Genomic DNA, 27951 nt, shown 5'->3' with positions numbered 1-27951 from the left:
ATGGGTTCAGGGATCTGAACTCCAATCTTCATGCTTACCAGCAGGCACTTCATTGACGAAGAACCCCAACCTCAAAAATACTTTTGATGTTAAAAACTCTATGAAAGTAAAATTTACAAAATTTAAAAAAAAATGTGACAATAATTTAAATGACTAGAAAGACCTACCTAGTATTGAGATGAGGTTCTAATATTTCTCGGACATGCTCAGGGAATCTCTTCCACAACTGGTAACCTGGGCCATTGCTCTGTATCTCTCTACAGTCATAAATAGAAAGCAACTCCTACAAACACATATGTTATAATTTAAGTCCACAGTGAAACAGATAAATGAAAACTTTTAAGATTCCAAACTTTAAGACATGTATTTCAATGATCCAAACTATTAAGGTACTGTACTTGGGGTCACAAAGCTATGGCAACACTTGATTATGAAGCTAGTTCATGTAAAATAGTCTCTAAAATATAAAATTAAGAACTATTTAGAAGTTGGGTGGTGGTGGTGGTGGTGCAACACCTTTAATCCCAGAACTTGGGAAGCATAGGTAGGTGGATCTCTAAATTCAAGGCCAGTCTGATCTATAGAGAGTTCCAGGACAACTATACAGAGAAATCCTTTCTCACCTCCCAGCACCCCCACCAAAGGAAAAAGAAAGAAAGAAAAAAAAAAGAACTATTTTGAGACAAGAAGAAATTCTATATTTACAAAATCATAGTCCTTAGAGTGTTTCTTTTGGTGCTAAGGACTGATCATACACACATATACTAAGTATGCACTCTGTAACCAAGATACATATCCAGTCCCTGGTCCTGAGAATCTGATTTCTTTGAAGTTATAATAAAAGTAGCTAAAAGTTCAATGGAGTACATAAACTTAAGGAATCATAACTTCTAGATATAAAATACTGAGCTTAAAATCACCTCAAAATGATATGTGGTAGAACACACCTGAAACCCTTGCATTAGGGGCAGTAGATCTTCACAAGTTCGTGGCTTGAGACCATGGACTACACAGGAATTCCAAGCCAGCCTGGTTTACATCATGAGGTACTGTCTTCAAACAAAATAGCCCAAACCACTAACTTATTACTCAAGCTCAGAGACTGAATGATTCTATTCAATCTATTCTATTCTATTCTATTCTATCATTCCTGTAAAGAACAACAACAACAACAAAAACCAAACACGGTCGGGCACTGCAGTACCTGCCTGTAATCCTAGCACTCAGGAAGCTGAAATAGGATTTAGAATTTGAGGTAAGGATGACATGACACTCATAATTAGAGCCTGTCTGAAAAAGCTGAGAGAGTGAGTGAGTGGGGGTGGGGGGAGGGGAGGGAGTTGGGGAGGAGGAAGAGAGGTAAGTAGAGATTTAATTTTTTTTTAAATCTTTTTTTTAAAGATTTATTTATTTATGTATGTGAGTACACTGTGAGGGTGTCAGATCTCATTACGGATGGTTGAGAGCCACCATGTGGTTGCTGGGACTTGAACTCAGGACCTTCGGAAGGGCAGTCGGGGCTCTTACCCACTAAGTCATCTCACCAGCCCGAGATTTAATGTTTTTAAGACATAAACTCCTTGTACCTAATATCTGTAAAAGTAACTTATTCGCCTGAGTCAACTGTCATCTCTGAGGCTTATTGCCTCAGTCTGCTAACCTAGGCCTGGAAGCTTCTAGCCTCTATACAATCTTATCTAGTCCTAGAATATTTTTAGCCTCACAGACTTATTGCTGAATAGGCTCACCCTTTCTAGTTCTTTCTGAACTCTGGCTGGCTGGTCAATGGGCTCAAACTCCTCCCCCAGCTGACTGATTCAATTTGATTCCTCTCAGCTCCTGACTGAATTGCTCTGCTTGGCCTCATACTAACTTTGGCAATTTGTTCTAATCTTCTGGCTCCTTCCCATCCTCTGGTTTACTCTGTCTTCACCTGTGTCTGAATTGTTCTCTCCCTCTCTCTGTACCACCGCCTCCTTCCTTTCTAGTTAGAACCTCAGAACCCTCATGGTGGAAGGAGATACTGATTCTCTTAAGTTGTTCTTTGATCTCCAGATGTGCATACACACAAATACCTATATAAAGGTGAGAAAAAAAAAATAAAGAAGGCCTTTTTTAGTAGCAGGATATATTAGATCAGTGATTCTCCTTTGATTTCTGGTCACTTACCTACACAGTTAAAAACATCAATATGGGGCTGGGTGTGGTGGTGCACAACTTTAATCCCCCCACTTGAGAGGCAGAAATAGGCACATCTCTATGAGTTTGAAGCTAGCCTAGTCTACAAAGTGAGTTACCAGTCAGCCAGGACTCTCTAGTGAGCTACATATCTCAACCAACCAACCAACCAACCAACAATAAACCAATAGTACACTTATAGTTACAGATCTTTTGTCAAATTTCAGAGAAAACAGAAGTTAGAAGACCTCCCAAATTTCCATTCTTAAGATCTATGTTAGTCTGGCAATACCAGTTCCTTGTACTCATATGACCTGCTCTTTATTGTTATTATAATTAATTCATTATTTTATGTGTATAAGTGCTTTGTCTGCGTATATATCTTTATGGAGGCCAGAAAAAGGCACTGGATGCCCCGGAACTGGAATTACAGACAGTTGTGAGCTGTCTTGTGGATGCTGATAATCAAACTCAAGTCCTCTGGAAGAGTAGCCAGTACTTTTAAGCTGGACCATGAGCTCCAATGGATTATTCTTAAGGGATTTTATTGTTATTCTTTTGTGGTAGGGTTACATGTATCTCAGCATGAATTTACTTCCGTTATCTCCTCAGTACTTGGATCATGGATACATGCTAGCATGCAAGGTATGTTATAGATCCACACCAGGCTTTATGTTAGGAAAGTACTCTGCAAACAGAACTGCATCCTCAACTCCTGCGCTTCTTTTTAACCCTTCTACATATGTACCTCATTCTATGTCTCTTTACCTGCTTACAATATTATATCAGGACTGAGGGTATAGCTCAGTGGCAGAATGTATACTTAGCATTCACAACCCACAACAAAAACCAAACACTTCACCAACTTACTTCTTTATCATCACTGTCTCCTTTCTGATAACCTGTTTCCAGGCAATATAGAAATATTGGATTTTTTTTTCTTTTTTTTTTTAAATCTATTTTTTGAGTCGGGGGGTTGAGACAGGGTTTCTCTGTATAGCCCTGGCTGTCCTGGAACTCACTCTGTAGACCACACTGGCCTCAAACTCAGAAATCCACCTGCCTCTACCTCCCAAGCGCTAGTGTGCCACCACTGCCCGGCTGGGCTTTTTTTTTTTTTTTTTCTAACTTATTGTTCTTTATGATCCAGCTTGATAGCAAAATTTGTTTTTGCTTTTTTTCCTTTTCCTATATATTCTTTCTTTGAAACTGATCTTGTCAAGGTCAACAACTGACTTTTTTCTCTCTGTACTCAATAGGCAGTTTTCAATTTTTTTTTATAATATATTTTTTTAAAGATTTATTTATTTATTATATGTAAGTACACTGTAGCTGACTTCAGACACTCCAGAAGAGGGCATCAGATCTTGTTATGGATGATTGTGAGCCACCATATGGTTGCTGGGATTTGAACTCGGGACCTTTGGAAGAGCCGTTGGTGCTCTTACCCGCTAAGCCATCTCACCAGCCCACAGTTTTCAATTCTTAAATTACTACAGGTGTAATCAGCATTTAGTTCAGATCACTAAGATATGGCTTTTCCCTATGTTGGTCTTCTAGAACACCACATTTTCCTCCCATCGCTGGCAGCTCTCTGTTTTGTCTGCTTGCTATATCTTTAACTACTCTGTAACTTCTTATCCCAGGACCAAAGACTGGAATACCCCATCTCCTTTTCTGAAATAGTCTTGATAACTTGGCCTCAAATAACTTAGCTAAAGCAATCCTCCTATGCATTGAGAACAGACCTAAATATCTAACGAAGCAACCAATACCAAAAATGGGGGGTGGGGATAATAAATGTACAAAACCAAAAAAACTAACTTAAAAATTATTACAAAATCCAGGGCAAAGTTGTTTTTTGTTCGTTTGTTTTCTGGATTTTTGTTGTTGTTGTTGTTGTTGTATATATGTTCTCTGAATCTTTTTAAAATTTTATTTTATTTATTTTTTTGAGAAAGGTTCTCACTATATATCCCTGGTTGGCCTGGACCTCTTCAGGTAGGTCAGGCTTATCTTGAACTTATAGAGATCTGTCTGCCTCTGACTCCTGGATACTGAGATTAAAAGCACTCATTTTTACTTAAAATTTAAAATTCACTGAGACAGTCCAAGATAAGGGCTCACTATGTAAACTGGACTGCACTGCAGTTAGCTAGTCACAGGTTTGTGGTGATCTTCCCGTTTCCGTCTCTCCAATTAACGCTCAAATTAATGGTGTGCACCACCATTTCTGGCTCCCAAGTCATATGTCATGTTTTATAAAGGCAGTGGAACTACCTAGATGCTTCAAGCAAACTTCTTAAATACATTCATATTGAGTATCATTGGATCACTGCAAATAATGAACTAGATATATGTTACTGACACAGAAAATTACCCAAGATATACCATTAGACACAAAAAAATCAAATTAAAGATCATAAATAATATTTCCCATGATTTAGCATAAAGGACATTTATATTTGTATAGATATTAAGCATTTAAGTATTTATAATATGTTAAATACTTTTAAAAAAGAATAGATACTTTTAAAAATTATTTTTAGGTTTGCAACAATGTGATGGGTTTCATTATGGCATTTTCATATTTATATCATATTTTGTTCTTATTCATTCAAGAAAATATAATGTGTTCTCTAAAATATTTATTTTGAATCTGTATCACTTAGATGATAAAGGTGATTGTCAAGTATTTTACAAGTATGGAATTTATAGCTTTCTTACTAGCATTTAATACTGTAAAGTCAGTAATGGCCATGACATGTGAGCATGTTTACCTGAATAGCATAAGCAGCTGAATCTTGTGCTCGGCTGTTATCAGCATATGCAAGGTAAGCTCTTGTTAGCTCCATTAGCAATCCATAGGCAAAGCTTAAATCTTCTACTCCAGTCTTCACAAAAGCAAAAACAAAAAAAAAATTAATTCAAGAACTGACATAAATTTTCTTCAGGTGTTACTGTACCACCCACAGTGAGTTTAGAAATAGGAGAGGAAAGTGAAGTCAACCTAAGCTGGTATTATGGCAAATAAATAAATAAACAAATGGATCCAAAGCTAAGAAGTCAAATGCTGCATCTTCTTAGCATGATATAAAATTGTATCAAAATCATTCAACTTTTGAGTAGGTAGGTCAGTTTATGTTTTAACAGGCAGAAAACAAACTGTAAGGCCACCAAGATGGCTCAGTGGGTCAAGGTGCTAGCCATATACAACTGGTGACCTAAGTTCACACCTTAGAACTCATCTAAAGGTGGAAGTAAACTAACTTCTCTGTCTATGCTGTATCTTGTTGTTCCCTGACCTCCACTTATGTACAGTGGCACACATGCACGCGTGCACACACATACACAAAGTAATAATAAAATGTAGAAAGCAGACTGTATTCATAGAAGTTCCTAAACTACACTTTGTAAACCTTATGAGTTGCTTTACAGAATGTAGTTACTCCAAGGTAATTTCAACATTCTTTCCACTCAGATTCACCAGGTACACATCAAACTTTTCATTTTTGATTGGTGATCTATCTCAGTAGAAGAGCACTTGCCTAATAGCAAGGCCCTGAATTCAATCCCTACCACTGAAAACAATAAACAAGCCCACACATACAAAGAAGCAAGCAAGCAAGCAAAAAGCACAGATTGTTAACCTGGATTTCCTTAAAAGATATACATTACTAGAATATCCTAAGAAACTAGTTTTCTATGGAAACACTAGCAATTATGTTTAAGTGTTAATCTTTAGATAACTAATTAGGTCTTAACGATTACGATAATTAGATTACTAAGCTTTGTTTCTAAAAACAGAAAACATTAGATTGGGCTCAAAGTACTGCTTTTTGCTAAAGAGTTCCATGTCAGTATTTAATTAGTAATAAAAGCTATTTAAGATGTCTGATTGTGTAAATGGAATATATAAAACTCAATTTAGGAAGCAAGATTGCTCAGCAGTTATGAGTACTGGGTGCTTTTGCTGAGGACCTGGGTTCAATATCCATTACCCACATGAGAGCTGTCTTCAATTCTAGTTCCAGGGGATCCAATGCCCTATTCTGGCCTCTGTGGACACTAGGCAGGCACGTGGCACACAGACATATTTCAGATAAAACCCTCATATACAAGAAACAAAATAAAACAACAACAACAACAACAACAAAAAAACAACAGAAAAAATAACTTAGAGAAATATTATCACTCAAAATAATCATTACTTACCACAAATGTAAAATCTTTTCCTTGAGTTTCTGTTGTAGAGAAATCCAATCGTCCTGGGTCTATTGCCCCCAATTCTCCTAAACATTCCCCACAGAGTAAGCGAGCTTGAGAGTTTGCATCTTGGCAGCCTTTCAAAATTACCGTCACAAGCTGGGAGATAACGGGCTCCACTGTTTCACTATCAGTTGCATATTTTATCAGTTTTTCCTTAAATAAAAGTAGAAAGTTTATATAGAAATCTTACAGCATGTTTTTCTAAGTTGGAGAGCTTAAAGATATTAATACAAACTAAATTAAATTCCTATACTTCAATCTTTTCAATTAGTTTTTGATGACTTTATATAATATATCTCACAGTATGTTTTGCAGTAGTAGTATGTGCTCTTGTTAAGACATCTCTCTTGCCAAATAATTATTTTTTTTAGATAGTATAACTTAATGCTCGTTTCTGTTAAGCCTTTACCTAGTTTGCCAGCTTTAAATGGTATATGATACACACATATTTTTACTTTTAGTTATTGCTCATGTAAAAAGTGCTAAGTTTATTTATTGGAATATGTAACATTCATAAAGATTCTCTTCTTGCCCAACTATTATTTCATCTTAGATTTATAATTAAGTCAGTGAAATATATAAATGGTGTTATATTTTTTTTTTAAACAAAGTCTACTCTTGTCATCTAGACTAAATAAAACCCATCCTCAAATAAATTTGTTAGGAGAGCTAACTTATAAAAATATTATTTCTTCAGTTCTTGTGTATTTAAAACCGTATTCCTAACCATAATTCTCTAAATAAGCACAGTTGGAGAGATTTTTTTTTTTTTGAGAGAGTCTCTAGGTGTCTATATCAATTTAGCTTCTTTGCCCATGCCAATGAATTTTAAAGAGGTGGGAGTGTTAAAGAGATGGTTAAAGAGTACCTGCTGCTCTTACAGAGGAACTAGGTTCAGTTCCCAGTCGTCACAAGTTGGCTTACAAACACTTACAACCCCAGTCCCAGTTCTGACCTATGCAGGCACCAGGCATGCACACATACGAAAAAATAAATGTATGTTATTTATATACATAAAGATCGTAAGATACTAATTACTTGGTGTTTTATCAATTACACTTAAATTTTTTAGTCAATGTATTCTAGTAGACCATAATTTGTTCATTGTTTTCAATTGTCTTCCTGAGATCAGTAACCTGTGGTTCACATCTTCTCGGTTATGTCCTTTATCTCACTTATTTAACTTTATTTTTCTAAAGTCCATTCATTTGTGTATGAGTGTGTGTGTGTCTGCAATGTGAACGTATGTACATAAACAGTATCAGAAGAGGGCACTGGATATTCCTTTCCACCTATTCCTTTGAGGCAAGGTCTTCTTGTACCTGGGGCTCAAGTTTTCTAGGCTAGGCTGACAACTGACAAACCCCAACAATTCTTCTTTCTCCTCCAAGTCAGAGCTGGGATTATAGGCATAGACAGAATTCGCGACTTGTTATGTTGGTGCTGGGAACTGAACTCTGGTCTTCACAACTGACAGCAAGAACTATTAACCTGTTAGCCATCTGTCCAGCACTCTCTGATTAAAATTAAAATTCTCATTCATTTTTTTTTCTAAATTTGCAAATATTTGAAATTCTTAACTTATGTTATATGTTTTTGGTTTTTAAGAAAGAATTGTCACAAACTGAAAGACTTTTTTTCTTTGAGACAAGTTCTCACACTGTACCTTAGGCTGGTCTTAGCAATCTGCCTACCTGCCTCAGCCTTTCAAGTGCTGGGATTCCACGCTTGGATTTCTTTTTTTACTTTCTTTATTTTGTAGTCTTATTACATACCCTTGGCTGGCCTGGAACTTTCAATGTAGACTAAGCTGGCCTTGAACTCACAGAGATCCACCTGTTTCTGCCTCCTCAGTGCTGGGATTAAAGGCAGCAGCACCACACCTAGCTTTCTTTGTAATTTTTCTATTCATATTGTGAACCCTCCATATAGGCTCTAATAAACAGTAAGCATTTTTTAATGGCTTTAAGATTTTCATAAATAAATAAGCAGGCCAGCAAGCATAGTAAAGTTATTTGTTTAAAAACAAAGCACCATTTTATTTTTTGTTTTTGGCATCAGAGGTAGGATTTGATAAATTTATTTCTATAAGACCTTTAAGTCTTCCCCTTGTCTTTTTTTCTTTTTGTTTATAACAAGATCTCTAAAGCGTGCTCCTCTTTCCTAGTCTTTTTTTTTGGTTTTGGTTTTTCAAGACAGGGTTTCTCTGTATAGCCCTGGCTGTCCTGGAACTCACTTTGTAGACCAGGGTGGCCTCAAACACAGAAATCCGCCTGCCTCTGCCTCCCAAGTGCTAGGATTAAAGGCATGCGTCACCACTGCTTCTCTTTCCTATTCTTTTACGTCTCCCAGAGACAATGACTGTCTGAGACCTTAGCAACTAAATATTTTCCAGTATCTTTTATGCAGAAAGTACATGGAAGGCATCTCCAGAGTTGTTATACTTGGAGTGACGCCATCCTTCTCTTTGTACAGATCATTCAGACTCTCGGGCTCCTGTCCTCTAATGATATTTAAAGTGTGGATTATGCTTAGATTTCATGTGCTTTCCACGTTGCTACATTTTGTTTGTAGGCTTTCTCTGTGTAGCCTTGGCTATCCTGGAACTCACTCTGTAGGCCAGGCTAGCCTCTGCCTCTCTAGAGCTGGGATTAAAGGTATACTACACCACTGCCCAACTTCTATTGTTGGGAGAGATCGGGAGCTGATTCAGGCATTTATCTTTATTCCAGGACAATCTAGAAGTCTCTAGCATTTTATTTTCAATGAATTCTTCTCTGCTTTGACTTTTAAATAGAATTCAGAAGTTCCATAAAAATTAATTTGTGATTCTTATAGTTTTCTTATCTTTCTGGAATTTGGCCAAAAAGATTCTCTTAATATGAGTAGCACAACTGGAAGGATGGAAAAAAGGAACAGAGGGATGGATGGAAGGAGGGAAAAAGGAAAGAGAAATGTCATCATGGTGGTATAAACCTGTAATTCTATCTCTCAAAAAGTGAGGCAAATATATCATGAGTTCAAGGCCATTTTTGGCTCTACTCAAAGTTTGAGGCCAGTTTGGGCTACTCAAAACCAAATGAAACTAATAGTTAGCTTAGTCCAGTTAAAAAACATTAAATTACAAAAATTTTATATGACAGATATCAATGGGGTAGTTACGCTAGAAGAATCACATAAATTACTGATATACTAACATCCAAATCCCCACTTGTAATGAAGTCACCATGACTCAGTGAGTTAAGATTGCTTACTGTGCAAGTATGAGGACCTTAGTTCAAACATCTAACACTCACTTTAAAAAGTGGGAAATGAACCAAGGAGTACACATGGCTGCAGCTGCATATGTAGCAGAGGATGGCCTTGTCAGGTGAGAGGTCCTTGGTCCTATGAAAGCTTGATAGATGCCCCAGTATAGGGGAATTGAGGGCGGGGAGGCGGTAGTGGGTGGGTGGAAGAACACCCTCATAGAAGCAGGGGGGAGGGCAAATGGATGGGGGGGGGGGAGGAAACCAGGTAAGGGGATAACATTTGAAATGTAAATAAAGAAAATATCCAATATATATTTATATGAAATGGTTATACATGGCTGGAAACCCAGAATTGGGAGGCAGAGACAGGAGGATATCAGATGCTCTGTAGACAGCCAACCTAGCCTAAAACAGTTAGCTTTCAGTTTAGTGAGAGACCATCTTAAAAGCAGAGTGGTAGAGTAAGACATCTGCACACATGAGGATGTAACACATACTCATGGCACATAAATAAAAACAATCCTTAAAAATTCAAAGATGCACTAGACAAAAGTATAACTATGAAATAAGGACCCTTCAAAACAACAGAAAATTCTGCAATTTTTTGAGACTGAAACTGAAGGGCATCTATCTCACAACTGCTCATTTTTCAGTCAGATCTAATAATCTAGGTAAAATAAAAATGTGTAAGCATGAAGACTAAATCTTTTGAGTTCTCAAGCAAAAATGCCAATCCATCATTTTTTCTTTAAACTCCTGATATATTTTTTTAAATATATAATTTGAATTATATCACTTTTACCATACCTGATTTTTGTACAAGGTTTCCTTCAAGCTGGTAAGCGCATGAATTCGAACATCTACATTTTCGTGTTGAATTGCTTTCATAGATAGCTGGAGAGTGGTTTGAAGATCAGTACTCTCAGAGGTTTCCTATACAAAGAACAGAGAAACATTCATTATTAACTATCCTAACATCTGAAAGGCCTGTATTCTCTATATAACCAGTTACTATTAAAATAGCTAAAATATAACCCAACTAAAATTTTTCCCATCCCTTTCTTTGCAAAGTCTATGTCATCAGTATAATTTTTTTTTTTTTTTAGGGAAAACCATTTTTATTCTAAAATCTTTAGAACTAGAGATTTTTCTTCCAATTGAATAAAATCTTATTTATCTAAAATAAGTGCTTCTTGATAATAATAATAAAAAGGTACAAGCCTTCCCTAACTTATGGACACTACAGAAAGACCCTAAGGCAGATCTATGGACTCTGCTCAGTCCTTTCACTCCTCAAATTCTAGTTTCTGTCATGAAATTGTATGAAATCACAGTATTTTCATGATTTTAGAAAGTTTGTAAGACTTCAGGTGGTCAAGAATCACTTAGACCAGACACAATGCTATCATAGTATAACCACAGTGATACTGTAATTTACAGCATGAGATAACTGGGATCATCCCACATTTTCCCTCTCAGGAATATAGAGAGAATGTCTTCTATATAATGTTAATGTGTCCCTTGTCTAAATAGGATGTGGTAGCAGTACATGACCATAATTCCAGCACTTGGAATGATGGGCAGGCAGATGAGGTGTTCAAGACCAGCTCCAGCTACATAGTGTTATTTTAAGACAGCCTAAGCTATAAGAGACAATCACAAAACAAAACAACATAAAAACAAATTTAAATGACAAAACTTCCCACCCAAAGTCACTGATTCACAGTACTATTATCTAATCACCATGGTTATATTATTATTATTATTATTTATTATTATTATTTTTATTTTTTTGGTTTTTCGAGACAGGGTTTCTCTATGTAGTCCTGGCTGTCCTGGAACTCACTTTGTAGACCAGGCTGGCTTCGAACTCAGAAATCCTTTTGCCTCTGCCTCCCAAGTGCTGGGATTAAAGGCATGTGCCACCACCGCCCAGCTTTTTTTTTATTTTTTAAGACAGGGTTTTCTATATCACCTTGGCTGGAACTCACTAAGAACATGCTGGCCTCAAACTTATGGAGATCCTCCTGGCTCTGCTTTCAGAATGCTGAGATTATATGCATGAGCCGACACACCCAGCTTTGAAGGTAAGGATCTTTTTTAGTATACTGGAATCAGGTACAATTTTGTATTCAAGATCTTCCATACTATAAGTAAAGAAATGAAATACCTTTCTATATTCCTGGAGAACTGCTTTTATCTTTTCTAATTCTGGATGATCAGGCAAAAAATATATTTCATGAAGAAAATCTTGCACAGCATCCCTAATAGTTAGAAAGAATTATTTGTAAGAATATCAATGTAAAGTTGAAGGTAAAGTTATAAAATTCATACTTAAAAGCTCATAGTGATTATTCACATGCAAAGTAATCTTCCTAGTCATGTCTAGCGTCCCAGCTAAATTAATACTAGCAATTATTCTAGGACTAATACAGTGGCAGAGTGACTGCTTAGCATGCACAAGGCCTGGGGTCAATCTCTAATCACATATTGAATAAAAATTAAAAAAATATTAAAATACTAAATAATGGCAAATAACCACAGCTTTGAAAATGATCCTTGATAGTCTTGTTATGTCAGTGGCCCATAATAAACCATGCTTCTCAGTATGAACATTCATATATATAGCACCTTATTCTTTAACAAGACTGCGTACAAAAATTCCTTTAGCAAATACATATGCTATATATTTGTTAAATACATGTGCTAAATACATGTAGCAGAAGAGATGCTGTAGATAAAAAAGGGCTTAGGCCTGTCAGTTTCCATTTTTTGAGCTCAGGAAAAAAACTGAGTCACCATGGAAGAAATCTGGCTATCAACATGGACAGGACACTCAGAGAGAAGGGATCTGACATTACATGGACAGGGAAGAGTCCACTTTAGTCTACCTTCAAATGTGGCCATACCCAGAAGAAATAACAAGCTGAACTCAGCCTAAACTACAAATTTATGAGCAAATAAAGATATTCACTATTCCTAAGGTACCATATTTGCAGTAATTTGTAAAAGCAGGAAGTAGTATATATAAATTTGTATATAGAAGTTTTAGAGGAAAATATGAAAATAATACTTATTGATACTACAAGTTTTGCTTAAATTATAATAAATAATCTTTCTGGGTTTAAATATATTTTTAATTCTAGTCTTTACTAACAAAAAGCCAGAAATAGCTATTATGTGGGCTATTAGATTCCAAGTTCTGTGCTAGACTTGGGATGAAACCATAAACAAATCTAGAGCAATTCATTCACCCAGAGAAGTGGAGGGTCTACCTAGCACCAAGTGAAAGAAAATCTTTCTTATGACATGAAAATTTATTCTACCATCCATAAGAGACAATGAGCATATATGTATATTAGTATAACAACTGAAAAGAAATTGAAAAGCAATGTTGATTTTATTGTTCTAGCATGTAGGAGACTAACAAAACGAAACAAAAAAACCTAAAAGTATTTTCAATGAATAAAAAGAAATTGTTACTTTTGTGTTTTCCTGCCAGAATGGTTACTGGAATATTTACAGGAATGGCAACAGCATATGGGTAGGCAGGTGTGTAGTGCTCACATCCTAACTTTTCAGAAGAAATGAATTATGATATACAGCAGTTAGTTATGTAAAGAAAAAAGGCTTGAAATATGATGGAAGATATTTTAGATTAAGAAACAGCGTGAATAAAAATTTAAGTGTAGGTAAAGTGTGGTTTCTTTGGTTCATGTTCCCTATAGCTTACTGCTATAGTCATCAGTGGGACTGGAAAAATCAGTAGAAAAAAATGTCAAGTGTCCAGCTTTAAAGGTCAAGCTAGCCAACTTGCAATTCAATATTTAGAAAACAGAGACCCAGAGAACATCTCTCTATGCTGAAATAATATATGTAAAGAAATGTTTTTTAAAGAAACAAAAATTCCATAAACGTCTAACATAAGGAAAGCTGGTTCAAAGGTAATGGGATGAAATAGGAGTTCGAAGTAACTAAGGAGGCATGGTGCAGAAAGTGATAACTATCCCTGCTAGCCTTCCTTAGGTTACCTGATTTACTTAAGAAAGGTAAAATTACCTTTACTAACTGAAAGTCGGTGAAAAAAGTTTAATTGTTCATCTATTAATGAGTTTCAAATATATTTAAAATAGAAACAAGACCCATTGAAAATTCAACTATTTAATAAGTAGTTATATACCAATAATTTTCCCCCAAGGACTCGACTATATTAAAATAGTAATCTATATTATCAAAGTAATACTAATATCTTGGGACATAAAATTACATTTTTAAATGTTTTAGGGCTGGAGAGATTTCTCATGTTGTAAAGCATTTGCTGTGTAAGATTGAGGATTAAGTTGGATCCCCAAGTAACCACCGGAAAGTATGTGCCTGTAATCCCAGTGCCAAAGAGTAAAGACAAGCGGATTCTTGGGGCTTTGCTGGCTAGCTAGACTAGAGGAATCAGTCAGTTTTTGAATGACTTTGTCTCAAAAATTAAGGTGGTGCCATTTAATCCTGGTATTCGGGGGCAGAAACAGGCAGATTTCTGTGAGTTTGAGGCCAGACTTGTCTAAATAGTGAGTTCTGGGATAGTCAGAGCTACATAGTGAGACCCTACTCCAAACAAACATTCAAACAAACAAACAAACAAAACCAAAACAATAAAGTGGATTGAGGAAGACATCCAATGTCAACTTTTGGTTTACACACATACACACACTACTATTCTACTATTTTCTGATTAATTTCAGTTCCAATACCTGTTTTCAATGATGAGGTAGTGAAAGATAGCAGCGGTTTCTTTAGGCTGCATGTGTATGAGAGGTAACAAAGCCACTATGACATGACTGAGAAGGGGTCCCAGGTAAGCATGATCCAGACAGCGAACAAAGCAGTCCCATGCTCTAAGTGAAAAAAACGAAAATTAATTCAAGTATTTTTATGTTTGTAAAGTACCATCAATTAATTGTTAGCTGAATAATGATATATACATATAAGAGATTAAAGTAGCTTTTGATATAGATCAATGATCATACAAACACACAGTGATCTCTAAGTTATATTAAGTAAAACAAAACTTAAAAATACCAACCAACCAACCAACCAACCAATCAAATACTCAAAACAAATAAACACCAAGGTGAAATCAGTTTTTCATGGTATGATCAATACAAGAGAAAAATTGAACGTTATGTTTTTATGCATTTGCTTATATAGATAATTTATAAGTTAAAAAAAGAATAGTATAACAATATTTTTTAACTTTAGAATGATGCAAATGTACATTTAGAAGAAATTGTATTTGGCAGTTGGATGTGGTGATTCACAACTCCAATCAAAACACTTGTAGAGTAACATCATAGAGTTCAAGAGAAGCCTGGCTATGTAAGAACCTTAAAAAAAAATAAAAACAAAACTCAATTTTCATCTTTCCATGAATTAGGAATAAAACACAATTTTTCCTTGTGATGCTGGGAGCGAGAGCAAGCCACAGTTTCTAGTCATAGGTTTTATAGAACCATGGGGGTGAACAATGGATATTGTACTTAACAGCATTACTACTGTGTTCAGTAGACTAAATGAGATACTCAACACTTTATTACAAATAGGCTTTGTGTTATATGATTTTGGTCAACTGAAAGCTACTGTTAATGTTCTAAGCTCATTTAAGCCAGGTTACATTAAGTTATGGTGTGGTAGGTTAAGTATGGTAGGTTAGGTACATTAAAAATGTATATTGGTATAGGTCTGTAATTCCAGAAATCTGGAGCATACTGAAGAAGCAGTATGGCCAAATACATACACAAAGACAAAACCAAACCAAACCAAACCGAAAATCCCAAACAACAAAATCAAACAAACATACAAACAAAACCCCCAAAAGACAGATGTGGTGGCATATACTTATAATCCCAGCTCTGCCCACAAAGAAAGTTCCAGGCCAGCTTAGGAACTATGGAAGATGAAAGAGGTGGATGAAGAAGTATGCTGGCTAGTGTTATGTCAACTTGATATAAGCTAGAGTTATTTAGGAAGAGAATCACAACTGAGAAAATGCTCCTAAGAGATCAGCCCGTGGACAGGATTATAGTACGTTTCATGACTCTTGATCGATGTGGGCAAGTCCATCCTAAATGGGGTGGTGGCATCCCTGGGTGAGTAGTTCCAGATGGTGTAAGAAAACAGACTGAGCAAGCTGTGATAAGCAATCTAATAAGCAGCACTCCTCGATGACTTGTTTCAGTTCCCACCTCCAGGTTCTTGCCTTTCTTGGGTTCCTGCCCTGACTTCACACAGTGATGAACTGTAACTTGAGAGTTAAAAGCTATTACAGCAATAGAAATCTTAATGGGACAAAAAAATGGTAGCAGAATCATGCTGTGACTCACTGCTGTGACAGATCTGGCCACTGAGTTTTGGGGACGATTGCAGTTGCACTCCAACTTTGGGCTGGAAAGGCTGCTGAGTGCTCAGAGTGTGGCGGGCTGTTCAGTGAGAAGGTAAGTGTGCTGAGAGCAGTGCAGAGGAAGGCGGCCTGACTTATATGATGGATTCAGATGAAATCAAAGACTCTATTGAAACCATTTATATTTTGAAGTAAGAATCTGCAGTTTGGTCAGCTAGGGCTGAGACCAATACCACTGAAGTAAAACCTTTGCTTAACAAGGTCAACTGACTCTGGTTAACTGGATCTGAGAAATTAGTACTGATTTAAAAAAAAAAAAAATGATCAGCATCTTTGAGGACCATTAATCTGAGAACATTTCCTCATGGTTAGCACATAAAAACTGTGCCAAAGGCTGCACCTCATGCTGGCAGCTGAACTTGGTAGTGAACGAGTCACATGTGAGCTACAGGTTTTGAAGGAATGCAGTGATCCTGGGAGAGTAGCTGAGGCTTGGCACGGTGTGGCAGAGTTAGGTTCCCTGAAGAAAGCCTAGGAGAGCCAACAGGCAAAGGTGAAGGCCATTTTAGAGATCTCTGTATCATGGGACAACTATGAGGACAGCAGCAGCTGGGAAGTGGTGCCAGCCTGAGCCTGGATGACAAACTGCATGTGCTGTGAATGGCAGAGTCAGAGAAGTATGACTGTCTAAGCCCTTTGGGAGCCTAGAAGAGCACGGACACTGCGTTAGTGATTTACCCTGTTGGGAGTTTGGCTTTGATTTGTTCAATGTGACTGTGCTCTTAGAGTAAGAAAGGATGTAACTTATTTTTGACTTCATAGAAGCCCAGTTAAGGGACTTTAAAATTTTAGAAAGACTTAAATGTTTTAAAGAAGTTAACTTTTAAAGTGTTTGGAATTTTAAAGACTGGGACTTTTAAAAGTTAGAATGTTTTATATGTGACATTAATCATACCACCTAGTGGAGGATCAAGAAAAAAAGGTTATGACTTAATAAGTGATATGTTTTTGCATCAAGCTGACAAGGGGGTCAATTGTGCTGGCTCGTTTAATGACAACTTGACACAAACTAGAGTCATTTAGGAAAAGAACACCTCAAGTGAAAAAAATATTCCCATCATATCAGCCTATGATAAGAACTTGTTAGAATTCTCTAGAAATACAAGAAAACATTTTAAATATGATGATTATTTACCTGCAGCATAACTCAGGAAAATCATCCTTGAATCTAAGACCAGTTCTCAGTGTGGTCATCATTTTTACTCTCACAGAACTGACATGTTTAGGTCCCATCAACTTCATCAAAGACATCAAACTAGTTAAGGCCTACAAAGAAAGTAGTGTTTGTTAAACAAAACAAAACAAACAAACAAAAAACCCAAAACTTATAAACAAGATGCCAGAAAAAGACAAGTAATAGAAACAATTGCTTCCTACCTAAATGTCAAGGTATCAATGTACATGACACAAAAGGTCTAATAAATGCTGGACAATTTTTTTTGGTTAACTTATATGAGAACCAAGAATCTGAAAAACACAAATTGTATTCTTATTTTTGTTTCCCTTGAAGTTGCACTACTTACTATGGTCCAATACATCTTGAAATTTACAAAGGATATGATACATCTTAATTTTTTTCAAATATGTTTCATATCACTAGTGTAAATACAGATATAGATTAATTTGAAGTTATTTATAATTTAACCAGAATGTTTCATAATGGTCAATAATACTTTTAATGATACTAAATTCAAGATGTTCTGAATTTAATACAATGAACAACTGCCAGATAGTCTTACAATGGAAACAGAATGCGAACTGCATTAATAGTTCTAGGTTCTAATGAATGGATATAGAAAGTCTCTGGTTAATCCATTGCAATATTGTCTTAGTAGGGGTTACTATTCCTGTGTTTAAACACCATGGTCAAAAGCAATTTGGGTAGGAAGGGGTTTATTTGGCTTATGTTTCCATTTCACTGTTCATCACTGAAAGAAGTCAGGACAGGAACTCAAATGGGGCAGGAACCTGGAGATAGGAGCTGATGCAGAGGCCATGGAGGCATGATTCTTACTAACTTGCTCCTCAGGGTTTGCTCAGATTGCTTTCTTATAGGACCCTCCCTCAAGGATCACCAATTAAAAAAATGCCCTACAGGCTTGGCTACAGCCTGAACTTTTATTATTATTATTATTATTATTATTATTATTATTATTATTATTATTATTATTATTATTTTCTTTATTTACATTTCAAATACTATTCCAAAAGTTCCCTATACCCACCCCCACCCCTGCTCCCCTACCCACCCACTCCCACTACTTGGCCCAGGCCTTCCCTTGTGCTGGGTCATATAAAGTTTACAAGACCAAGGGGCCTCTCTTCCTTCCCAGTGATGGCCAATTAGGCCATCTTCTGCTACATATGCAGCTAGAGACTCGAGCTCAGGGGGTACTGGTTAGTTCATATTGTTGTTCCACCTACAGGGTTGCAGCCCCCTTCAGGTCCTTGGGTACTTTCTCTAGCTCCTCCATTGGGGACCCTGTGTTCCATCCAATAGCTGGCTGTAAGCATCCACTTCGGTGTTTGCCAGGCACTGGCATAGCCTCACAAGAGGCTGCAATATCAGGGTCCCTTCAGCAGAATCTTGCTGGCATGTGCATTAGTATCTAGATTTGGTGGCTGATGATGGGATGGATTCGTGGATGGGGTAGTCTCTGGATAGTCCATCCTTTCATCTTAGCTCTAAATTTTGTCTCTATACCTATATCCTTTCATGAGTATTTTGTTCCTTATTCTAAGGAGGAATGAAGTATCCACACAATGGTCATCCTTCTTGGTTTTCTTCTGTTTTGCATAATGTATCTTGGGTATTCTAAGTTTCTGGGCTAATATCCGCTTATCAGTGAGTGCATATCTAGTGACTTCTTTTGTGATTGGGTTACCTCACTAAGGATGATACCCTCCAGATACATCCATTTGCCCAAGAATTTCATAAATTCATTGTTTTTAATAGCTGAGTAGTACTCCATTGTGTAAATGTACCACAGTTTCTGTATCCATTCCTCTATTGAGGGACATCTGGGTTCTTTCCAGTATAGCCTGATCTTATGGAGCTATTTTCTAAACTGAGGCTCCCTCCTCGCCAATGATTTATACCTTGTGTCAAGATGACATAAAACTTGCCAGCACATGTACCAGAACATGAGGCTCTTTATGGCTTTATAACATAAATTCCACTTTCCTTAGACTTACAGCCATCCATTCTTTCATTTAGCATAAGTGTTTGGGAAGCCATATAGATAGAAGTTACTGAAAATTTACTAGTTAAAACTGAAATTATAGGCATTGACTGTTACAATTTGCAGCTAAATTTTGCTCTATGTCTTACTTGGATACTTAAAGTTATCAGAAGGGGAATGCATTCTGAAATAAAAGCTACTACTGGACTAGCAAGGTGGCTCCTAAGGTAAAGGCTTGCTGCCAAGCCTAACAACCTAGTTCTAGCCCTAAAAGCCATATAATAGGAGTATACTGACTCATGCATATTTTCCTCTGACCTCTATGTGAGCACTGTTGCACACTCATGCTAACACACATATACATTAAGAACAGAAATACCAACACTAGACCCAGGTAAACCAATAAAATTCAATTATACAACCAATATTCGAGCTCTCAGTTACTGCTGGCTTATGTCTTCAACTGTGCTAGATATCATGATAGCATGGACCTGCAGACATTTGTATTTATCACCTGAGAAATAGAAAGCTAGCTGAACAAGGTGTCTGTCATAATCCCAGCATACAGGAGGCTGAGGTAAAAGGACTACCAGAAGTTCAAAGGTACCCTGACCTTTAATAACAAAAGTAGAGAGTTAACCAACGTGACTCTGAGCAAAGATACTGATTCTGAAATGTTCTTTAAATTTAGAATCAAGTTGTGGCTGAAGTTATATTTGTCTATTTAGTAACAGAGCCAACAAATCCTTTCAGACAGCTTGAGTTGGGTTTCCTAACTCACGTCATCAATGAAAGAGCTGGCAATGGTACAATTTCTATTTTTATAATGTCTAAAGAACAAATATATGATATCCAGTAATAAATATCAAATGTTTGCTTGCTTTTCCTTTTTGACAGTCTCATATTTAGTTAAGGCTTGCTTGGAACTCACGAGGTAGCCCAGACTGACATTAAACTCTGAGCTACTTCAGCCTCAGTCTTTCCACGTGCTGAAATTACAGGTGTGAGCTAGCATACCCAGCTAGTTCCATGGCTTTTTATACTTGAATGCTTACAACTAGAAGCAGATTTCATATTCCCTGAATATTCAATATGAATTTTATTCTAGTCTCTTGGAATTCAAATACCACTACTTACCATTTTCTTATCTTCAATGCCAACACTGGAGCTCAGTAACTGCATATTAAAAAAGGCTAGAATGCCCAACAATTTTGGTTGCAAATAATCAGCCTATGGATTTAAAGAAAAGATGTTATATGTTTTACATATATTAAGTGTCTCTCTTCTTTTCCTTTGAATTGGAGATTTACTACAAAACTCCTAGTGGGTAGCTTTCTACCACTGAACTATACCAGGCAGGAAAAATGGCAAGAAAAAGAGCTAGTGATGAGTAATAACTGAAATATGTCCCAAGATTGCATGGCTTGATGTTGAGGCACCTGATTTAGGTTACCTTAGGGTTACATACATGGCTGAGGACAGATGAGGAAGAGTATTACTAGTACACAGTGAAGAGGAATTAGGTATCTATCTAGCATACAGAAATTTTGTCAAGCAAAGAAATCATTTGTTTTTCAAGCCTAAATTTATCTTTCGGTTTGTGAACTTTTTTAAAAAAAATCATCACTAGATTTCTTGAGATTAGCAAAATTATTGGGTTTCATCACAGTATCTCCAAAATATGTGTTTTGTAAACTTGTAATTTAGATTGAAATTAAACTTTGGCATGAGAAACTGCAATTTACTAATTATATGGTTCTAATCTATGTTCTTAAATAAAAGATAGGTAGAGGTGGCATTCAAATCTACATAAATATTCTAATTTCAAAGTTCTTGGCATTGAATCAAACAGTACTTTGAATATATATATCTGCCATTCACCAAATATATGTTTCTATACTGTCATGCTAGGTACATGTGTTTAAAAGATAAACACTAGTATATATGGAAAATCAGTAGGAGGCACTAAATAAATTTACACATAAAATATGTTGGTGATAAGGGCAATAAGAAAATAAACATGAGCATGGGATAGAAACTGGATAAATGAATTCAGGTAGGGGTGACAAGGAAACTGTAAACAGTAAAAAGCATCCAGGGAATTATTAATGTAAGAACAGAGACCATCTAAAGCCAACAACTACAAGTCTGAAAGTTTGCCATTTTTAAGAAACAGAGATAAAGCTAAAGCAGTGAGAAGAACTGAACAAAAGGTAGAAAGGCACACATATGTTACATACGGTCTTACAGACTTTATTTGAAGAGCTCATCTCTGTTCTTAGGTTTTGGTTGAAGCAAATGAGTAGGTGATGGTACAAAGCACCATTGCCCAAAGTAGGGAAGATCAGGGGAATCAAGTCAGGAAAGAATAATGAAGATTTCTTTGGGGGCAGAAATTACACATGGATAGCTCAATAGTGAGGCACTTGCTGTGGTGGGGGTCAACGTGACACAGGCCAAGGTTATCTGAGAGAAGGAAATCTTAGTTAAGAAAATGTTTTCATAAGATGGGACTGTAAGCAAGTATGCAGGGCATTTTCCTAATTAGTAATTAGTGAGGGAGGTCCCACCATACAACTTTAACCTTTTCTAAAAGAAACACATCAATTAAAACTTAAAGAAACACCTATGTTTGGAAAATAGAGGAGAGGAGAGGAGTTTCCTCAGCTTTATAAGTAAGGTACAGAAAAGGAGAAAACCAAACAAACTTACCCCATGTACTATATGTATCCCTTACCATCAGTTCAGGTGATGTGATATCTCGTGGTCCCTGATATGGATCATCACTAGATGCAAATGAGGCAAGTATTGACAAACCATTGAAAACTTGCTGATAATGTTCTCCAATACGCAGCAATAATTCGTTATGCAATCCTTGAAAATCCTGTCTTAACAGGCTCCCCAACTCAATTTCTGTTTCATTCTAAAGATATTAAAAACATTTCCTCATATTAGCATCCAGATTTAAGTAGATTGATTATTAATGTGTTTTTAGTAAATCAAGAGCTCTAGGTCAAGTGACGCAGTTCACTAATAGTACTGAGAAAGGACACTGGCAAAGGATTCTAATCTTGTTCTCTCCTGATAGGTCTCCCATGAGCTGTATGCAATGAAGAGTGATCAGACTTAATTTTGAAATGAAAATTAATAAAGAAAAGTCTATGCTTGCCTAAGGTCTTTCTGCACCAGCAACACAGTATTTACAGATGCACAGACCCTGGGAGTAAGAACAGTTGTAGTTCACAGCATGGTTTCTGTCAGAACGCTGGAGTTTAAACTCTAGCTGTCACTTATAGGTTGTCCTGTGATTTGGACAAGTTACCTAATCTAACCCCTTACTGCCGTAAATGTCATCATCTGTAAAATAAAACACTGAACATTTCTAATTAAAAACACAAATACCAATTCTTTTGAACACTATCATGATACTAGAAGCAGAAAATTCCATACTTTAAAACACAAGTTGCTGTCAAAATGTGGGCACATTGAAAATATTGTATAAAATTAGCTTTGGGCTATACATTTAAGAAGTATGTGAAACAGGGATGAATTCTGTGTTTAAACTTTGTTTTTTTCTCAATATTTCTCATTTTATATATATATGCAAATATTCCAAAATGAAAAAAAAAATCTGAAATCTAGTCTCAAGCATTTTGTATAAAAGATAAACTGTGCTCCTTCTATCTTGCCAAGTAACTTAAGTGACCCATACGGAGTTTTTGACATGTAGTATATACCCCATAAATATTGTTATTCTGTCTCTATAACACACAGGTTAATGCTTGAGATGAATGAAAACAATTAATAGTCATTTCTCCTCAAGTGAGACGAGATCTACTGTCTTCTTAGAGAAAATGAAATTAAGGTTCTTTGTTCCCAGTCTTATATTTCTCAAAGGCACTACTGTTAATGTAAAACCACAAGAAGTCTAAGCTATTATTTTAAACTTAAAAATTAGCCAGACATGTAAATTTAACAGCCTAAATCCATAGTGAGAGGATAAAATCCCAAAAGTTGTTCTCTGATCTCCACACTCTGTCTCTGTTGCTCTGTCCCCCACACACTAAACTTTTAAGACTTATTTATTTTCTTATTATACACAAGAGTGTTTTGCCTATATATAGGTATATGTTTACGGGTGCTTGGTGCCATAGAGGTCAGAAGAGGGTTTCAGATCTCCCAAATCTGCAATTACAGAAAGATATGATCTGCCATATGGGTGTTGGGAACTGAACGAAGGTCTTCTGTTGTAACAAGTACTGTTAGCCCTGAGCCATCTCTATAGCCCTATAAAATTTTTAATATTTTAAAAGTAGGAAGAATTATAATCAGAGCAGCAAGTAAATAAGCCAAATACAGGCATACGATTAAAGAGAGCAAACTCTTCTTATAATTACTTGCGCAATATCAGCTAATTTATAACTATAATCAGCACAAAATAACTAAAATAAAATTATATAAAAAACCTCAGGTCCATGAAAGGATGATTATTCTATCCCATTATAGTAAATGATCAGAAAATAATATAAAAATTTTTTTTTATTTAGAATCCTCCCAAGACAATGATTATTTTTAAAATGTAGGAGTGCTCTGTCTGCATGTACACCTACATACCAGAAGAGGGCATCAGATCCCATTACAGATAGTCTTAAGCCACCATGTGGTTACTGGAAAAACTCAGGACCTCTGGAAGAGCAACCAATATTCTTAACAGCTGAGCCATCTCACCAGTCCGACAATGATTATTTAACACAATAGTATTTATACATAGTCTTATAGTATAAGCTATAAATTACTCACTGCCCTTCCTATATTACAGTGTTACAATAGTTTTTCCAACAGTGTTAACATAAATGAATAAAATAAATGTAAATATTCAAATACCTTCAGATAATGAAGGGCACGTTCTAATTCATCTTTGGAACAAGAACAAACCAAATGAGAAAAAATATATTTGAAGTTATTTATTAAAATCTCTCGACGATTGACATTTAATTGTTTCCCTAAAGTTCGAATGAGAGCCGATGCTGCAGGACTTGCTTTGGCAGCAAGATCAGGAAGTAGAACTTGTAATGTCCTCTGGGGGAGAAAAAACAAAATAATTATCAAAAAAGTACATTTGTCTGGGTGATAAACTGTTCAAAAAAGTCATCCACAAGAAATATTCTTTAATGCTACAGGAAGTTCTGATGGAATCGTACCTGTATTCAGCTTTGTCATTTACTCACTTGACTACTAGACTGATAACATTACTATGAATCAGGGCCCGAATAAACATGTAGAGAATAGCCATAAATGCAAACTTAAAGAATTTTTTAGATCATAGAATTGATGCTTCATAATTACAGAAAACAGGCAAGAACCCCAGTGGAGTGATAAACATACTAACCCACCCACAAACCTTCAACCCTAAATTTATCCCGTCTACAAGAAATACAGACACAGGCAGAGACTGAGGGAATGGCTATCAATAACCAGCCCAACTTGAGACCCATCCCATGGGCAAGCGCCGATCTCTGACACTATTAATGATGCTCTGCTGCAGACAGGAGCAAGTTGTCCTCTGAGAGGCCGCACCTAGCAGCTGACTCAGACACAGACACCACAGCCAGTAAAACAGTTAAACACATCTAACACCACAATACTGCAACAAATCTACTTTCCTTTTAGGTTTATTTCTTTTAAGATCTAGCTCATTAAATTCATATAATCTCCAAAGGGAAAATAGTTATTTTGTTTATTTATTCTACATGTCTTAATGATTACAACTACATGTTAAGTCATTATTCTAAACCTGGGATGTAACAATGAACAAGATCCAGGCCTTGCTTACAAGTGTGAGATTCTGTCGCTCAAGTGACTGAGGCAAGAGAGAACACATTTGAAGCTGGCCTGCACTACAGAATGAGACTCTGTCTTAAAGAAAAAAAAAAAAAGAAAGGAAGGAAGGAAGAAAAGAAGAAAGGCAGAAAGGAAGAAAGAAAGAAAGGAAGGAAGGAAGAAAGAAAGAGAAAGAAAACAAAATAACAAATAAATAAGTTTCCCTTCACAGACATACCTTATGCCTTTTTAACTTTAGTTATGCTTAAGATGGTTATGTGATATATCTTAATTTTAGACATTTAGTTTCTTCTCAGAGTTTTATTTTGCCAATGAGTAATGTTGCAATAAACATTGTGGGTTTTGATGAAATAATAAGGTATGAATATGTGGTTCTTATAATGTAGCATCCTATTTTCTTTGTATATATAATCAATTTAAAATCAATTTAAGTTTGTTAAAATAATACTATAGGGAAAACCACTATATGAACTGTTATCACAATTTATTAAGATTAACAATAAACCTGACTTTGGGGAAAAGATAAAAAGATAATATGCAGGGGTTGGGGATTTAGCTCAGTGGAGGCCCTGGGTTTGATCCTCAGCTCTGGGGAAAAAAAAAAAAAAAAAGAAGATAATATGGTCTATCATCCTTTAAACCTTAACCCTAATGGATTTCATAGTCTTCCTAAACTATCCCAAACTACAAAGTCTGACATTCGAATTCATAGCAGATCATACCACTAATTCTTTATTTTATAATTCAACTTCTTAAGGGTAAATATTAATTTTTCAGTGACTAATAGAACCCAGGACACTACTGAAAACATAAAGACTCAAAAGAGTTAACCAGAATATGGTATCATTAAATATGATATATATAATATATATATGTCTAAGTTATACTGTGTAAGCAATAATCTCTGTCAAAGTAAAAATACAATTTAGGGGCTAGGGCGATAGTTCAGGTGGTAAAGAGCACGCGATATAAGCACAAGGAAGTAAGTTCAATCCTCAGAAAACATCTGGGCATGGTGACATAAGCCTTTATTCCCAGTGCTATGGAATCAGAAACAGAAAGATGTTAAAGGCTTGCTGCCCAGACATTCTAACTTACTTGGCAAAAACTCCAGAGCATTGTGATAGGACTCTGTCCTTGATAAACACACCCCCAAAATTGATAGACAGTGCCTGAGCAACAATAGCCAAGGTTGCCTTCTGACCTATACATACAGACACACACCACACACATGAAACATGTAATTTTATCTTTTGTTTTTCTTTTTATAAAGATTTATTTATTATATGTAAGTACACTGTAGCTGTCTTCAGACACTCCAGAAGAGGGCGTCAGATCTTGTTACGGATGGTTGTGAGCCACCAAGCGGTTGCTAGGATTTGAATTCAGGACCTTCAGAAGAGCAGTCAGTGCTCTTAACCACTGAGCCATCTTTCCAGCCCCAAAGCATGTAATTTTAAAAATCTAGGGTTCATATGGTCCTAAATGTACTTGTGATGGTTTGTATATGCTTGGCTCTGGAAGTGACATCATTGGGAGGTGTGGCCCTGTTGGAGTAGGTGTGTCACTGTGGGTGTGGGCCAGTATTCTGCTAACAGCCTTCAGATGAAGACATAGAACTCTTAGCTCTTCCTGCACCATGCCTGCCTGGATGCTGCCATGTTTCTGCCTTAATGATAATGGACTGAACCTCTGAACTTGCAAGCCAGCCCCAATTAAATGTTGTCCTTGTAAGAGTTGCCTTTGTCATGGTATCTGTTCATAGCAGTAAAACCCTACCTAAGACAGTACTTGTAAGGTTTTCTTTAAAAATAAGTAAATAGAATGAAACAAATGAAATGTCGAAATGAAACCTTCAAATATGTCAACGACACACACACACACACACACACACACATATACACATACACACACACACACACACACACACACAGAGCAACTTACTGTCAGGAAACGATTAAGATCAGGAAAGTCAAAAACATTGGCAATTTCTGATAAGGTATTTAAAGCCATCTCTCTGTGATGAGCAACATCTTGTTTTCGCATCTCAGCAGACTGGCAAGGAGTACTTGGGAGTGCTGTCATCTGACTGGAGTGGAGAGATTCTACCAAAAACTAAAGCAAAAGATTTTTCTTAGTTTTCAAAAAAGGAAGAAATTCTAACTAACCACCCTCTCTGCCTACCAATGAACACTTTTTAAGTTAGCATAAAGGATAGTTTTAAGTTCTATATTGCCATAGTTGAACTTATTCACTTCACTTTAATGAGGTAAATTATGTCATAATCTCCATTTTACAGAAAAGCAACCAATCTTAGTTAAGAAACTTTAATATCATGCTAAGGATTATATCACAAATCAGGGTAAGAACAATACTTTAAAATGGCCTAACTTTCCAGACATTAATGATTTGCTTCTGAAAACAAAGTGTCCTATTTACAATATCATCACTAAAAAGGCTAAAAAAATGACTCCCTAAACTTACCAAGAATATAATAATTTACCAATTATTAAAAGATGATATTCCTTTTCATTTATAACCCATATCTTCCAACAATTATCCTTAAATACAAATGGCAAAAATTCAGTTCGAAATAAATATAATTTAGAAAATCATCTTTTAAAACAAGCAAAATAAGAAGACATCCATATATTGTTTTCCCTAAGCTCAGTCTGGTCTCAAAGTTCTGGCCTCAAGTGACCATACACTACCTTAGCCTTCCAAATGAAGTAACAGAGGCTATCAACACACACACTACTTTGCCTGGTTTCAACTTCTT

At 36.1% G+C, this 27951-nt stretch overlaps 1 protein-coding gene across 1 annotated transcript in view; it reads right to left on the bottom strand.

Annotated features, from left to right (window-relative positions):
* The window catches only part of Atr (ATR serine/threonine kinase), a 95095-nt gene that overhangs the window by 49761 nt on the left and 17383 nt on the right, over nt 1-27951 (bottom strand). Inside the window, exons 14-24 of the mRNA XM_021207218.2 lie at nt 27117-27287; nt 24216-24410; nt 22069-22254; nt 20469-20561; nt 17285-17415; nt 14444-14587; nt 11869-11962; nt 10506-10631; nt 6394-6600; nt 4959-5072; nt 168-283 (exon numbers count right to left, since the gene is read on the bottom strand). Coding sequence (XP_021062877.1) covers nt 168-283; nt 4959-5072; nt 6394-6600; nt 10506-10631; nt 11869-11962; nt 14444-14587; nt 17285-17415; nt 20469-20561; nt 22069-22254; nt 24216-24410; nt 27117-27287 — 1577 coding nt within the window. The remainder of the gene's footprint in view (nt 1-167; nt 284-4958; nt 5073-6393; nt 6601-10505; nt 10632-11868; nt 11963-14443; nt 14588-17284; nt 17416-20468; nt 20562-22068; nt 22255-24215; nt 24411-27116; nt 27288-27951) is intronic.

Source organism: Mus pahari, chromosome 10 (assembly GCF_900095145.1).
Source record: "Mus pahari chromosome 10, PAHARI_EIJ_v1.1, whole genome shotgun sequence".
NCBI lineage: Eukaryota > Metazoa > Chordata > Mammalia > Rodentia > Muridae > Mus > Mus pahari.
Note: the sequence above shows the minus strand (reverse complement) of the source record. Positions and strands in the feature narration are given on the sequence as shown.